This window comes from Takifugu rubripes, chromosome 1 (assembly GCF_901000725.2).
Source record: "Takifugu rubripes chromosome 1, fTakRub1.2, whole genome shotgun sequence".
Taxonomy (NCBI): Eukaryota; Metazoa; Chordata; class Actinopteri; order Tetraodontiformes; family Tetraodontidae; genus Takifugu; species Takifugu rubripes.
Window position 1 is genome coordinate 12156681 of NC_042285.1, and position 12824 is coordinate 12169504.

The 12824-nt window shown below is 42.9% G+C and overlaps 1 protein-coding gene across 2 annotated transcripts; it reads left to right on the forward strand.

The window, feature by feature from the left end:
- The first annotated feature begins 580 nt into the window (after positions 1-580).
- On the forward strand, positions 581-8796 carry lrrc4bb (leucine rich repeat containing 4Bb). 2 transcript variants are annotated; one of them, XM_029844916.1, is made up of 3 exons: positions 581-1169; positions 4321-4935; positions 5335-8796. In XM_029844916.1, exons 2-3 carry the CDS (start codon positions 4693-4695, stop codon positions 7327-7329), a joined length of 2238 nt encoding a protein of 745 aa, XP_029700776.1. In that variant the 5' UTR covers positions 581-1169; positions 4321-4692; the 3' UTR covers positions 7330-8796. The 2 variants fall into 2 exon arrangements, with proteins under 2 accessions (XP_029700776.1, XP_029700780.1); XM_029844920.1 differs by lacking the exon at positions 581-1169 and adding an exon at positions 1897-2064.
- The last annotated feature ends 4028 nt before the right edge of the window (positions 8797-12824 follow it).

Here is a 12824-nt window from a genome sequence, read left to right on the forward strand (position 1 = left end):
TGGCCGCGCTACCGCCGCACATTTATTATACAGACATTAGTAGGCCTACGAAACTCTGTGACGCAGAAACGTTTCTTATTGTTGATGTAGTGGACACGTAGATGGTGTCTACTGGTGATGAGAATTGCTGAATAAAATGTGTAAAATCGTAGAACACGTGTGATGTTGAATGGATGCATGTAAAGACTCAAGGTATATATTTGAGTAACAAGTAAAAATCTTTAAACTTGACATTGGTGTTGTTCAACAAGCTTTAGTGGTTATTGATCTGTGCTTAAACTTTGGCACCAGTAGCTCTGGTTACAGCACTTCTAAAAACACATTTCCACTTTTGCAACGTTTCCTGGGGAGAACAGGGAAGCGCGCAGAGACTTTCCACCGTGTTCTTTCCTTCTTTACAAAAAACCCCCCAAAAGAAACAGGAAAAAACAGAAAGCGCGCGTGCACGGCAGGTCAAGTCTTATCCGCGCTCCTCTTAGTCAGTGTTACGTTAAATGAGTCATATTTAATAAATGCAACTCGGTGGCAGATTTGTGTGCACGCATAACGCAAATATTCCCATGACGCGCAGCCTGCAGCCTGCAGCCTGAGCTAAACAAATATGTGGGAATACAACCCGCGACGATCACGCGTAGCTGCAGAGATTAAACCCAGAAGAGCGCAGGTACGTGCATAATTGGTCCTCCACCTCGCCTGTCTTAGTGGGATTCACACTTGCACATACGAATTGTGCGTAAAGAGCCGCCTATGCTGGACGCAAAATGCTCTGCCCACCGGGCGCCGTCGCGTTTGCCTGCTGCGTCTCTCTCCCAGAATGATACGGCGCATGGATGTACTCGTCCCAGACCTCGATCCTAAATGTGATAAAACCAACGTCGTTCTCTCCGACGACCCCCTAATCTGATCTCAGTTTCTTCGCCCCCCAGAGTGTGAGTGGATTGTGTTCATCTTTTAACCTGCCATCACGGCAGCACCCCGCGTTGCGTTGGCGCTGCGGAATAGCCGACAAGAACAAGAGCCAGCTCACAGCCGCGGAAACAAGCGAATCAATTTAGAGAAGAGAGGATAGGAGAGGTAGACGCTTGGGTTGGAGAACTGAGGACAGGCAGAAAAGACGACGGGAGAGAAAACATCGACCTTACGCCACAGCCGCCGACCGAGGCATTAAGGTACGTGGATATCAGGTAGAAGAGGCTGAAATGGCCGGCGTAATTATTGCATATGTTCTCTCATCTCATGAAGGCTGAGATCAGCCACCGGATCGGGAGGATTGGGCTGGGAATCGAGCAAAGGTTAAACGCATATCCGTTGATTTACGCAAAATATTCAAAAGTGGGATAGAACAGAGCTGTGACAGACTAAAACACCTCGATCCATGTCAGCCTGTGCGTTTCGCCTGTCTCCCGAAAGGACCAAATACAATAACGTCGGGCTTATGGGTTATTTGTGGGTGCAGTGGTGTTGTCATTAGCCAGACGAGAGAATGGATGCAAGCCATTTTGTAATGCAGCATGTGCAGAATTAGGCCTATTCAGAATTTCAATTGCGTTCCCGAGAAGGTGCGCCGTAGTGAGCGCAGCTGCATAGATGAATAAGGCCATTCTGTTCGATTGTAGGAGATATTATCCTCGAGGCTATATGATGACTAGGGGTGTAGGACAACTGGTCTGTTCATGGCACCCCTCATAAACAGTTAATTTAATGGCCATATATAAGTGGTGTCAATTAAAGGTTGTGAAAAGAGTTTGTATGGAACCGCAATTATCTCACTGGTTAAGATCTGCTGGTTACGACAGTGCTGAAATGTGTCCCATCCTACCCCTATTCCCACGTCCTGAATCAATCAAGTGTTGTCATAGCTACAGGAGATTATGCTGGCCCTGCTGCACCTGTGTTGCTTTGTGTTCCTCCCAGACCATCAGCCTACATGAGAAGCAACCGGGCCCAGTGTTTGTTAGAAAAGCCAGTTTCTGTTGCTTCACCAACCTAAATGGCTCTGTTGTGGGGAGGGTTGCTTGGATACAATCAGGCGCTTACCATGATGTGATTGGTTTGTAGCAATTGGTAAGCAGTTTGCAGCTAATTTGTCTTTTCACAACTGAGCCGCTTTCTCCAGCTTGATCGAATAATCGATATCTACATGGCTCCAATCTGCTCTTGACATGGAAAAACGGTTAAGATCAAGACGGAAAAATACCTTGGTTCAACTGTTGAGGGAGAAAAATAAATTAAATACCGTCATGAAAAAAACATCTTAATTGAGGATCAAGAGTGTCAGATGAGCAAATTAGAGGAGAATGCGGTCACTGAAGATGTTGAGAGGAGAGGTCAAAGCGAGAAACATCTCGCTCGCAGTTTTAAGGTCTCATCCTTATTATAATCTCAGCCTGTGTGTCACATAGATTCATTTAGTGACGCCTGCATTAAAAGGTGGTTTAATAAGGAAATGCACCAAAGTGGTTAGTGTTTCCAGAAATGCTAATACGTTTTATAATTGGACCAATATCACACTCGATTGTAGTATAAAAATAAATGAATACTTGGATTCTGATTTCATGTCTGCGGAGATCAAATAGACTGTCTGAAGAATAGAAGTAGAATAAACTACGCAATGACGGTCTAGAATTCTTCCAGAAACATTTTATTAATCCCTGACAAGCAAATTGTTCTCAAAATGCTGCTGTGATCTGTAGCATAACCAAGTGAGCGTTAGCGTGGACTTTAACTGCAGGGCCACCTTTGTGCATCATCTGCAATTCTGGGACAGGTTTAGTTAACTCGGGCTAATTATTGGAAGGCGTAATTAATTCCTGGATGAGAACGAGACTCTTTGAAGGAGAGACAGTGTAAGAAACAAAAAAACGCTGCTGCAGCTGTCGACCCTCATGCGAGAACATTTAGCTTCAGCATTAGCAGTGATACGTTAGCATTTTTGCTATCAAATGCAGATCGATGTGTTGTTATTTCCTTGTTGCAGTCACTGTTGGGACAGTCAGATGTGTGAATCTCTCCATCGCCCTTTCTCTCTCTGCCTGTGTGTCTTTTAGATTCTGTGGGATGTGCAAAGAATCAGAAAAAGTCTATTTTTAGCATGCACTCCCTTATGAGCTTTCTTAATAGCTGCTGTAGGTGTTTAAGACAGCTTTGACCTCGTCGTCAAATATTGAAAGCCAAGATTTGTCTGGGCGCTGTCCTCAGTCTTCTCTACACGAGGCAAACATATTTTCATACACCTACGTGGAGCTTCATTGGTTGCAAGTTTGCATAAAGGTGTGTTTCTGTTGACTGAACAAAGAACAGAGAAAGAACTCACAGCCACGTTTTCTCTTAATTGTGATCCGCGAATGTTGATCAAGCTCATCTAAACTCTAATATGGGTTGGAGCAGTGGACAGTAAAAAAAAAACACAAGATGGTGAGTGAGCAGGTTGCCACAGCAACTGTGTTTCTAGGAGCGCATGCATCGTCGCTGCATTGAAGAGGAGATGCTGAGGACTGAAACGAAAACATGATTATTTGAGAGGAAATAAATTTGTAAAATACAAGTGCCTCTGCTATAAAGAGCCAATACGGCCGGTGGAACAATGGCGGTACTATATACATCACAGTATCATTTTTATATGTTTTGAATAGACAAAACAACTCGTGACTGCCTGGTCATAGTGTTGAGCATCAGGTGCCTGAAGAAACAATGAACACTTTCTTTTTAAGTGAAATCATTGTTGGACATGGAGTCCAAACTTCTCTAAATTTAGTGACTCTGTTGATGCTCGCAGCCACTTCTGTGTGTGGATTGTTACACTTTGAGGAAACACAAACGCATGTACTGTATGACAAACTCTGGTATTGCATTTTTGGTTTGTGTTTTTTTTCCCTCCCCTCTGGTCATCTCATCTTTGAGTGACTCACATTACTGTGTGGAGGTCATTTGTTCATTCTTCACTGTGCACTTGCAAAATCAAGCTGCCGTCTAATGTCTCGTCAAACTGTGGGTTACCAGGATGTGGAGTGTGCCTGCCCGTCTGAGCTTCCAGAGTTTTGTGGCCATTTCAGACCTTTACCCAGATGCCAAGTTCAAAGAAAATGGCAGCTGACTCACAAGTTAAATCTACAAAGCGACCTTTGAGAGTCAGCATTGGAGAAATCCTGAATTCTAGTCGTCATGTAATCGGGTGATGGGCTATTGGTAACATTCTGAGATTTAAATTTGGTTTTGATATAGATGCGTGTGTATCTGATAGCTTCTGGGCTTGCTTGACCTGCTTTCTCTTTTCTGTCTCCTACCCTCCCCCCCCCCCCCCCCCCCCCCCCCCTATCGCAGTGAGAAGCAACAGCCTCTTCGCACTCAACACTTCCAGGAGCAACCCACCCCCCAAAATAATTTTCTATTCCGACATTTGACATGGGAGCAAAAAACACAGGGGGCACCTAAAATTACACAGTGAAGAGGACAAGGTGTGTAATGGTGAAGAAAACATGAGCAGCGCGAGAAAAGGAAGCCGTTTATGCTAAAGAGGGCCCTCAAATAAACAAGAATAGGAAAAAAAAAATCAATCAAGTTTTCTATTTCTAACGTGAACAGATTAGAAAAAGAATTTTCAAGATGAACGTCGATATCAGCACATAAATTTCCCCTGCTCGGAGGTGACTTATCCACATCACAGTCGTAGGGGTGGGTCATGACTCAGTTGCCATGCGTCTTGTCATGGTGACCGGCCCCTGCACCCCTTCCCCCCTCCTTTGGTTGGTCCAGGTTTTGTTGTGGTTCCACAGCCATGGGCCTCATCTGACAGAGGCAGCGCCCCCGTGCCCCTCCCTCTGTACATGCTCCAACCAGGCAAGCCGGGTCATCTGTACAAGGAAGAGCCTCGATCAGGTCCCGGACAGTATATCAGAGAACACCAGATACCTCAACCTACAGGAGAACACAATTCAGGTAATTATGTGATTGGAGCAAAATTTAAGAAAAAAAAAAAAAAAAAAGTAAAAAATAAATCAAGTCATGTTTTTAAATTAAAATAAACAAGACAGTTTTTTTGTTATCACTTTCTAATACCCTAAATCACTGCTTTGTTTTCTTTCTTTTTTTTTGCAGTAAACTGCTCGACAAATTTACAGCTTTTCTAAGATTTAATGTGTCCATAACAGCATAAAACATTACCTGTTTTTTGTTTTTTTCCTGTGATTTTAACTAAATGTATTTCTATTGAAAGAGCAAGTCATAGAATTTTTTCCAGTGACGCTACAGGATTCTATTTTTTTTTAAAAATTCATGTTGACAAGTGTAATTCGGTTGTTGCTACAACATGCCTCCGACCTTTTGTTTCCACAACAGGTGATCAAGTCGGACTCGTTCAAGCACCTGCGGCATTTGGAAATCCTCCAGCTTTCCAAAAACCAAATCCGGCAAATTGAGGTGGGAGCATTCACCGGCCTTCCTAACCTCAACACGTTGGAGCTTTTTGACAACCGTCTCACGGTGGTGCCGTCTCAAGCCTTCGAGTACCTCAGCAAGCTAAGGGAACTATGGTTACGAAACAACCCCATCGAGACTCTGCCGGCTTTTGCCTTTCATCGCGTTCCCTCTTTACGTCGTCTCGATCTAGGGGAGCTCAGGAAGCTGGATTTCATCTCAGAGGCTGCCTTTGAAGGTCTGATCAACTTACGCTTCTTGAATCTTGGCATGTGCGGCTTGAAGGACATCCCGAACCTCACACCACTTGTGCGACTAGAGGAGTTGGAGCTGTCCGGGAACCAACTGGGGATAGTCAGGCCTGGGTCTTTCCAGGGCTTAGTTTCTCTCCGTAAACTGTGGCTAATGCACTCCAGAGTCTCAGTTATTGAACGCAATGCTTTTGATGACCTCAAAAACCTGGAGGAGCTCAACCTCTCCCACAACTCTCTCCATTCTTTGCCCCATGATCTCTTCACTCCTTTGCACCAGCTGGAGAGGGTTCATCTCAATCACAATCCCTGGGTATGCAACTGTGATGTTCTGTGGCTCAGCTGGTGGCTAAAAGAAACGGTTCCCAGCAACACCACGTGTTGTGCTCGCTGCCACGCGCCCCCTGGGCTCAAGGGAAAATACATAGGGGAGCTGGACCAGAGCCATTTTGTCTGCTACGCCCCTGTGATCGTTGAGCCACCCACTGACCTTAATGTCACCGAGGGCATGGCTGCTGAGCTCAAATGTCGCACTGGAACCTCAATGACCTCTGTGAATTGGTTCACTCCGAATGGCACTCTGATGACCCACGGATCGTACCGAGTCAGGATCTCAGTACTTCATGATGGAACGCTTAACTTCACAAATGTGACCATGCAAGACACAGGCCAGTACACTTGCATGGTAACCAACTCTGCCGGAAACACAACCGCATCTGCTGTGCTCAATGTGTCGGCTTCAGATCCCAGCAACAGCTACAGCTATTTCACTACGGTCACCGTGGAGACAGTGGAGACAGTCAGGGGTGATGAGGAAAATTCAGCAAGACAGTACGTGAACGAGACCTTCATAGATTTTCCGAATCCTACTGTCCAGAGAGGGGTGATAGATGGACAACCTGGCATCACTATATCACCGTCCCTATCCTCCCTTTCATCACTGTCCCCAGGATCCAACCGCATCAATGACAATGCAGTGACCGTGTCCAACATAGATGTGACCAACATTCCAGGCCTCGACGACGTTATGAAAACCACAAAGATCATCATCGGTTGTTTTGTGGCTATAACCTTTATGGCGGCTGTCATGTTGGTGGTTTTCTATAAACTCCGGAAGCAGCACCAGCTACACAAACACCATGGGCCGGCCAGAGCCATCGAAATTGTCAATGTGGAAGATGAGATCGGAGCTGGGGCTGGGAGCGGGATCTCAGGGGGTTCTACGATGAAGTCCGGCACCGTTGGAGAAGGAACCCTAAGAATACATCATCCAGAAATGTCCTGCCTTCCCAATATTGGTCGCACAGATACTCTGAACCATTATTACAAGACCCATCATTTCAACAACAACGTAATGGGTCTCAGTATCGGCCCCGAAGGGATGGGACCAGGAGGGATCCTGAGTAACAAAAACCAGCAAGTCCAGGAAATCCCCATCTCTTGCACCTCGGTCCCAATCTCCACCTCTAATTTGCTTTCCTCATCAGGCAACGGCGTCAGCATCAACAGTTCTTTGTCCCCACCTCTTCCAATGTCTCTCCCCATGCCTACCATGGGACTACATGGATCCATCAAGGGTTTCATGGGCCAGAACCAGAATCCACAATTGGAGCCCCTTCTCTTCAAAGGAAACTCAAAGGAAAATGTCCAAGAGACCCAGATTTAAAAAAAAAAAAAAAGAAGAAAAAAAGTGAGTGTAGAGAGAGGGATGGAAAGACGGAGAGAGAGAGAGAGAGAGCGAGACAGAGAGGGGATTGATGTTGAGATTTTGAGCTGAACGATTAGACAATAGAGGTCATTGACGTTACACCAGGAGAGAGCCTAGACTGACATGGCAATACACAAACACATAGACCTGTCTCTGAGAGTGTACTGAGCCAAGGAATACCACAATGGTCCACTTGTGTTTGTAGTGATGGTCTTGGCCATGGAGATCAAGGAATGGACATTGCTACAATGTAAATCTGTGCCAAAGCAAATGTTTTTTGCAGTTTCTACAAGCTGTGTTCACATTTGAAAAAAAATAAAATAAAAAAAAATAGCCTTTCAGCGTTATCGGTCCCTGAACGTGCCGGCAAGTCGGAATGAAAGACACACATAGCATTAACGGTGCTGAAGATCGGACTGAACAAAATCCAAGAGACGTTTCTCTACCACAGAGAAGAAAACAAGCCACACTCTCTCTCAAGTGACTCAATAGACTCCCTCAAGGTGACAATTATGTAGGCATAAATAGATGGACAATGCGGTACAGTGCAGTACAAACGACTGTGAAAAATCCACAAATTATATAAATATATTTTCATTTAAGTATGTATCATTGCATACTCCGATGCAAAGATATTTTCAGGCTTCTAAGCTGGTGTAGTTGGCTTTGTTTCTTGTGAATAATCAGGGGCGGTGTTATTGAAGGTTGGTTATATACATGTTTTAAGTTTGGCTACTTCTCAGAAACATAAGGGCTCAATTGCAACACTCATTGTGAATCTTTGAATTGGCTTTGTGACACGAGGTTCACTTCGGTTGTAGAACAGTAAATGCAGATCTGTGTTTGACAGACTATTTTTTGTTGCTTCAGTAATAATCACTACAGTATTTTGTGTTCTGAGAGTGTATTATGTATTTTGTAAAAGCCAGTGCTTTGGTATCTGAATTGACAATTCTATGCCAGCATCAAATACTAAGAGATATAAAAAAAATACAGAGAGGTGATTCAAATAAGAGCTGTATTAGGGGTTAAAAAAATCTGCTGGTTATGGCTTGTTAAGTGAATCAGATAAGTAGCCAGATATTTGTTTTTAGATTGGAATTTGATATGACCTCCATGCTCATGGTTACCATATTTGTGCCATAAGCTGATGCCATAAGCAGCAGCAGCGTTGAAGAGAGAAATAAACATCCGTGGAAGGATGATTGGAATGAATGAAAATGTACAGTATATTAATGATAATAATATGTTTGGTTGTATGACAATTGTAAGATCCACATTTTTACAGTGTAACTTTCATATGTTAAATGCCAATTACGCTCCTTACGTTTCAACTATGTATCTTTATTTTTGTTAGTTTGATATAATGTGTACAGTTGTCTAGCCATGTATCATTACGTGTGAAATAAATCAATCATATATTGGGCTGTGGCTGGTCAATATGGCAACCACAAAAGTAACGAGTGAGACGTATGTGTGCCTCTGCCCACTGAATGTATGGGCCGTGGTTAGCCATTAGTCATCCTGTTAATTATAGACTGCTCTATTAACATGTACAGACTCATCTATAGTCACTTTCCTATAGAGTTCTGCAGGGGGTGGTACATTGATTTTTAACAGAATTTCTTTTTTAACAAAAGCACTTATAGGCATTTCTCATAAGCATTTTACAGTCGTTTGGAAATTGTTTTAAGTGGAAAATTTTCAGGGAGGAACAAATTCTCTACAGAGTAAAAATCAGTATTTATCAGAATTTAAAATGTTTGTTGCAATTGAGCACAAACTGGATATTAAACCAGTCCTGGCGCCTCAGATGGACCTGAAATAGTTTCTGAACAAATAATATTAAGGTTCTGCAGCACTGTATGTTATTTTGTGTTGTTTTTGTTGTATATAATCGGGGGGGAAAAAGGTGAACAGAGATGACAATTGTGACAAGGATATGAGTTATGATATCTGGCTAAAGCCACCTCTACCATCAAAGAGGTCAATCTAAGGAAAAAATAATGTTTTATACCCCGGTGCATCCACCACATCTATAACACAAACCAAGTTAGCCATCTTTGAAAATGAGTCTAGTCATTTTGGCACAGCCGTGTGGCTGAGTGATCAGAGATCTCAGGTTGTTTACAGCCATTTATCAACCTGGTGAAAGGGTTTAGGACGGTGAACCGTATGCAGCTCCACAGAAGACCTAAATGTAGTTAAGAAGGTTCAAGTGAAGCCCCACAGAGACACAAGCAGACTATAAATGAAGGCTAAGGAGACAACATATTACCCCCTCCCTTGATGCATTACATTTGGTTGTTGTTTTTTTTTTGGGGGGGGGGGCACTCATATGTTGTGAGCCACATTGTACTCCTGTGTGTTAACCAAGAAATGTTTCATCTCATGCCGTTGTGGCCAAATCTTATTGGGATCGTGACTCATCAGTACCTACGTGTTCCTTTGGCACCTCTGGGCATCCGTTATACACGCACAGTTATACCATCAACGTTTGAAGGAAATGCAGAGAGGCTTTTGTCACGTCTTAGTATAGTAGCTGCTGTCCAACATATACAGCTTATTGTGATTTAAAAGGAGGCTTGCTCATCAACAGTCATGTTAGCGAAGATGCAACACCGACGAGCACGACTTGAGTGTTAGCATTGGCGTACCGTAGCTGCATGTAAAGCCCAGATGGCTTGTCAGGGCCATCAAAAACAAAAGTCCTGACTTAAAGAAAGTGGGTATCTGCAACATTTTAGGAAATTAGTTGACCTTTTGGTTGTTCAAAGGCAAGCGGCTCTCAGCAGTCAGGGTCTCTGGCCAGGTTTTCAACACAGACAAACAGATCGAATGATGTTAAACTATAGAAAACCATCTCTTTTATACTAAAATGTAAGAAAAAGGGTCATTTTGTGTGGGGTTTTTTTTTTTGTTTCTTACTGTTGTTTGTTGTATCGGTATGATATGAGTTTGGGCCTTTATGTGTTGTCATTAAATGTACTTTTTGTTTTTTTTTAATTGCATATTTATCCAGGTAAACAAGAGTTCTAGCATCCACGTGTGCTGTGCTTCAGTGACATACAGTAAATGAGAGGTGTGTTATTTCACTGCTACTTCTGTGCCGGCTGTAAGGAGCTCTGCTGCTTTTAGAATCCTTTCCCACGTTCATCCTTTGTTGTGATGTCATCTTGCTGAGCACCACAGCTAACTAACTGAAGAGATCACATTTAACTTTAACATGATAATGTTTCACATAAGCTACGTGAAATTTTATAAAGCAAAATGGAAAACCGTCTGACCAGTGGTTGTGTTCTGGATTTTTTTTTTTTTTTTTTTCTTCTTGCTGCTTCAACCTACAGTCGTGTTTGCAGATGTTCTGGTATCACAGCAAACATATAGTGTTAAAAAAAGAACAGAGTCTCTCAAAATAATACCATAATGTTCTGGTGAAAGGCTCATAAATTTCCTGGAATAAATTTAACCATCTATGAGTCTTTCCTCATTTAAACCATCACAGCAGATTAATTGACTAACTGATTAAGAGAGTCGGCCCTAAGCGTAGTTCTATTAATCAAACAAATTCAACAGTATAATGTTTTGCAGTTACTAGAGCTTGCTGACTGCCTCAATAAATCAAATAGTCCGTCACATTACATTAGCTTAATTGTGCATTAACCCACACTGATTTTTATTAGACGCATATTTTATGAATTTGCAAATCTAATATCAATGAAAACAAATATGTTCTTTCCTTTATTGAATAATTCGACGTTTATGCGCTGACTGTGTTGTTTACATCTCCAGATGAAATAAACCAGCTCGGGTCTGAATGCGCGGACTTATTACCAGCTCTTCTCTTGAAGAAATTCATCAAGCTTCTTTTGTCTTCCGCTCCTCCGTTGTTTTCCTTGCACCCACATTGGATATTTTTAAACTTCCCTTGAACCCCCCCGAGCTCAGGTGAAACTATCTATCACAAATGGAAGTTGCCAAGTCAAGTCCGCCCCACGTTATGAAACGGCAGCCTCAGAGGACTCATGTAACATCAGCCATGAACCATCCCAGTGAACTGGAATTATGTGTTTGGATAAAGCGGGTGAGCTGCAGCTGTCTTGCGCGGCACCGTGTTAAGTAACATTCATGAATTTGATCGGCTTTTTCCGGTAGCTCTCGGCTTCACTGAGACGTCTCGCATGTTCAAATCCCGTCCATCTAGTGTGGGCCAGACGTGGACTACATGTCTATTTTCTGTAACTCGCTGGTAGTTAAACTACGCTCGTATTTTGTGCTGTGCCAAGTATTCCAAAGCCTTTTTCGGTCACAGTCTTGTAGTTTGCACAATTTACAAACAATTTTGGCCAATAATATGAAATATGTTTTGCTATTTAAAAAAAAAGACCCATACAATAATATTAAAATAACATTTATGGGCCTCAGTACAGCATATTTTTAGTGTTGGCAAAGATGTGTAAAAAAAAAAAAGAGCCGGATGTCTGATGAAACCTTTGAGTGACTGCTGTCGACAAGCGCTTCTAGTGCCAGTGTCGGTCTTAGAGCCTCTCAAGTTCCTGTCATGGTTTAAACATTGTTGTTCCAGACACACTGATCCAGAACCCGTCCACTGTTTTGGATGTTCATCACATTTTTTGCTGACTGATTCACATTTCAGAGTTAGAAGTGGCTGTTTATAAAGGGTTTCCATATTCTCTCTGTATTACCCAACATGTCTACAGGGAATCAACTACATTTCTCCAGGGGTAGAAACGTAGTTTTTTGAAACTACTGCCAGCCTGAACGACATAGTTTTACAAGCTGTACAATGAGTGTTTTCGTCACACATTAGATAAACAAACGTGCATTACTGGCACAAAGGGGACGACTTTTAAAACAAATGATTCTGTTTGAAACCTTTTCTGCATTCAGCAGCAGCAAACATGTTGTATAATGGGTGCATATGGGGGACTTCATCTTATGGAAAAGGGTAATGTGTGCGCACATATGTGTACGGGGGAGGGGAGGGTGAAAATGTGCAGAAAAATACATTAATATGCACCAAAGATGAAAGAGAAGTGCTCAAATGCAAATATGTTTCTGTCACTGAGGCGTGAGTATAATGTGATAGATCAGGGTTCTTTTGAATGAGGACGAGAGTTCCAAATGCCACTTACAGTCCTCGCAGCATAAAGAGCAAATATACATACGAAGCACATTTATCAGCATAGAGTAATTCCAGGGTCTAGATCATAGAACCTTCTTTTTCACATGTACAGGATTCTCGTTCCTGCTGCTTGGGCCCCCCTTTTCCCCCTGTGCCATCTCTTCAGATTCAATAACCTCCCAGGTGTGTGTGTGTGTGTTCCTCCAGGGATTCCTCAGTCCCCCCCTGTCCCACAGACAGACTGCAGAGTCTGCAGGGATCTGACACAACATAAACTCTCCCGTGAAGCGAAGGCAGCAGTGAAGCG